The sequence below is a fragment of the Limulus polyphemus genome, unplaced genomic scaffold (assembly GCF_000517525.1).
Source record: "Limulus polyphemus unplaced genomic scaffold, Limulus_polyphemus-2.1.2 Scaffold2180, whole genome shotgun sequence".
Taxonomy (NCBI): domain Eukaryota; kingdom Metazoa; phylum Arthropoda; class Merostomata; order Xiphosura; family Limulidae; genus Limulus; species Limulus polyphemus.
The window spans coordinates 15,469-19,064 of record NW_013667790.1 but is presented as its reverse complement, the minus strand read 5'-3'; the positions used below and the strand labels follow the sequence as shown (position 1 = coordinate 19,064).

Genomic DNA, 3,596 nt, shown 5'->3' with positions numbered 1-3,596 from the left:
TATAAAAAAATAAAACTACGAAGTTGAATATGATTTTTTGTACGTAATATACAGACATATTTTTCAATGTTAACGTTTATAAAAAAATAAAACTACGAAGTTGAATATGATTTTTGTGTGTACGTAATATACATACATATGTTTCAATGTTCACGTTTATATAAAAATAAAACTACGAAGTGGAATATGATTTTTGTGTGTACGTAATATACACACATATGTTTCAATGTTAACGTTTATATATAGAAAAAAGTTATTTCAAATGATCTTCTTTCATTTCTAGGTCCTCGTTTACGAAAGAAGAAGACTTCAAGGAAAACACCTGAAGAAAAGCGACCAAGAACCGCTTTTACAACGGATCAACTCGCACGTTTAAAGAAAGAGTTTCACGAAAACCGGTACTTGACAGAAAAGCGCCGGCAGGAATTAGCACGTGAACTCCAGGTAAACGAATCCCAGATTAAAATCTGGTTTCAAAACAAGCGGGCTAAAATAAAAAAGTCCACTGGTGAGAAAAATCCTTTGGCCTTACAGCTAATGGCCCAGGGACTGTACAATCACACCACGTTACCCATCACTCATGGTATTGATGACGATGGTGACTCGAACATTTCCACGTGAGCTTATAACAACAGTTAAAAGCATAGCAAAAAAAGAACGTTTTCGTTTGTTCACTTTGAAATTTTCGTACACGTGTATACGAGTTATAAATTGAACTTATTATGTAAATATATATTTTAGCCTTTTTGTATATTTTCGCTTAATTTATTTACCATAGATTCATCCAATATTATGCTTGATTTCAGTTAATTCCCACCGGACAGCATGTTTTAGGTGTGATAGGTTGAGTCCTATACTGTATTGTGTTATCTCCGTGTGTGCGATTAGGTGATTGTACAATTCTGTACAGGCTGCAATATTTCTTCTAAAAAAACTGACTATAAGAACGAGCCCGTTTTTGTGAAAAGCGTCATTTTTTGCAATCCATTTTAGTCTATCATATCGTAACTTTAGACGTCCAAGTAACTCATTATCAACTGACGCAAAGTTATGAATAAACTATACAGTACTACAGTCATACGTGATCAGCATGTTAGACATGACAGAGTATCCTACTGTCACTTGAACAATTTCAATTAAGTAAAATACAGAGATGACAGAAATCTTCCGAAAGTTCTAGGCAGTATAGGTTGTGTCGTATCTCAAAGTCTATACCAGTATTAACTGTACAATAAAACTACAATGCTGACGTTTAAAACCTTGCTTACTAGATTTATGTTTACTGTAATATTACACAAGAAATGGGCTGATTCTCATATTTTCTTTTACTTTTTGGTTTACTAAGTTTCATGGTATATTTACGACAGAGATCTGAAAATTACTTGAGTACAAGTATATAAAACGTTCTTCGTATTAATATAAAGATGAACAAGTGTAACACAAGCTACTTTTAATAAAAAATATGATAGATGATATCATCAGACATTTTTGGTATGTTTATGCGTACATTTGTAACATTATAGTGATTGTGTACGTACAGATTATGCATATTCATTATTGTGCGTGTCTTTGTGATTCATAGTCTTTTTAATGGTTTATCATCCCCTGGACGTGTCATACCTTTCGCCGACAAGAAATCCAGATAATCTTAGTTTAACTCTTTTGCTCCATTTGAGTGAGAAAACTCATTTCAAGGTGTATTCATTAAGGAGCCAGCCAGTCATTAGTTTAAGCCTTTCTCTCTCTTTGAGCAAGAAAACTCGTCTTAAGTCGTATTCATAAAGAAGCCAACCAATCACCAGTTTAACCCTTTCTCTCTCTTTGAGCAAAAAAACTCGTCTCAAATCGTATTCATCAAGGAGCCAGCCAATCAAGAGCTTAGTTTGAGCTTTTTCTTTATTTTATAAATCAATCTTGGCCAAGAAGTGTTGTCTAGCTATTGGCAAGTATAATCTACCAAGGAACCAGCCATAAGCTCAGTTTAAACTTTTCTTTGCTGAGTATCATCCAAAGATGAGTAGATTCTATTAGCTATTAACAAGCAAAATCTACCAAGGCACCAATCAACCATGAGATTGGTACTTTTCTTTGCTGGGAATCATCCCAAGATGAATATATTCCTCTAGCTACTAGCAACCAACAACTTCTGATTGGCTTACTTTGAGTTTAGTTTCGTCCTTTTCTTGCTAAAGGATTTCACTGTGCGATTAGAATAATTTGGCAACTATCCATGAAAGACTCAGCCAGTTATAAGTGGCTAGAACGGAAATAAACATTCGCTTAAAGTAGTAAGTCGGAATATGTTTGAAGATTACGATCTTAAAATTAGTGACATATTTTTGTATATATATATTTTGAAATTATGTTGACAGTGAAATTATTTGGGCACGAAAGTGATATGCCCAAAATAATGACCACTTTCTTGGTGGTGATATTAATTGCATGGTAGATCGTCCACTGCCTCAAAGCACGTTTCTTCTGCAAGTCTAATTCTGACTATTTCTGTCTATTCAGATGTGAACAGTACTGTGATATATCAAATTCATTCTTGTTTGAACGGCACAACTACTATTCTTTAGCTCACAAACAAAATCAACATATATAAGCTATAGTGCTGAAAAGACAGCTCCACCTGTCGAAAGTGTATAGCGTTTTATCGGTTATTTTAATGTGAATTAGTAACTTTTTTAAATTCTGTGTTTTTTCTGTTATCATAAGCTTAGAAACTAATGTGCTATGTTGGTCGTAAAAAGTGTAAAGGTTAATAAACCAGTTTGTTTCATCTTTTATATTTGTTTATCAGATTTAAGATAAGCGAAGAACGCCAGAGCATTCCCCTCACTTCTATCTAATATATAAATATATGTATATATATGGTTCTAAAGTGTGTTTAAGATACCAACAAATCTCACCAAAGCGTAATTAAAACAAACAAACAAATAAATAAATATTAAATCTCCCCTTCACCGCTTGAGAGGCACACAATAACTTCACAGAAGTAGGACCCATTTAACGATTGGGTTATATAATGTTTTTGCAAGTTCTTAAATTCTTAAGAAGAAAGAAAAGAAAAGGTTTATTTTCTAATTCTCAAGTGGCACTCCCTGTTCAGTAGTGAGTACGCTAGTAACACTTATAAAACTGGAAAATATTTTATTGTACAACTGAAAGATGTAGCGAATTATATGTATTTCTCAACCTATAATAAGTGTGTCTTTTTGTTTTCTGTGACGTGCAGATTTACGTCTTGCATAGAGTAAAATTTGTACAGGTAGACTTGCAGGAGACATAAAGTGATTGCAAAGCTATTTTCAATTGACTTCTGGCGAAGTGGGATATCTAGACAGAGAAATACTTTTAGATGGTTTAGAATGCGTAGATGGTGATAACCTACAAGTATAGACCTGACTTTCCATTGGTATGTGTGTAATGTTTTTATTGAAACATGTTTAAAAACCAAATAAACTTGACTTCAATTTTATTGTTTAATCCGCGTTTCTTTCAATTATTTGCTGTGAATAAAAAGACTGCATATATATATATAATTCAATAAACGTTGTGATTCATCAGACTTGTGTATAAAATACAAGTGTTTC

General features: G+C 33.0%; 1 protein-coding gene across 1 annotated transcript in view; it reads left to right on the top strand.

The window, feature by feature from the left end:
• The window catches only part of LOC106466180 (homeobox protein engrailed-1-B-like), a 33,226-nt gene extending 32,605 nt beyond the window's left edge, over positions 1 to 621 (top strand). The window contains exon 2 of the mRNA XM_013926423.1: positions 284 to 621. Coding sequence (XP_013781877.1) covers positions 284 to 621 — 338 coding nt within the window. The remainder of the gene's footprint in view (positions 1 to 283) is intronic.
• The last annotated feature ends 2,975 nt before the right edge of the window (positions 622 to 3,596 follow it).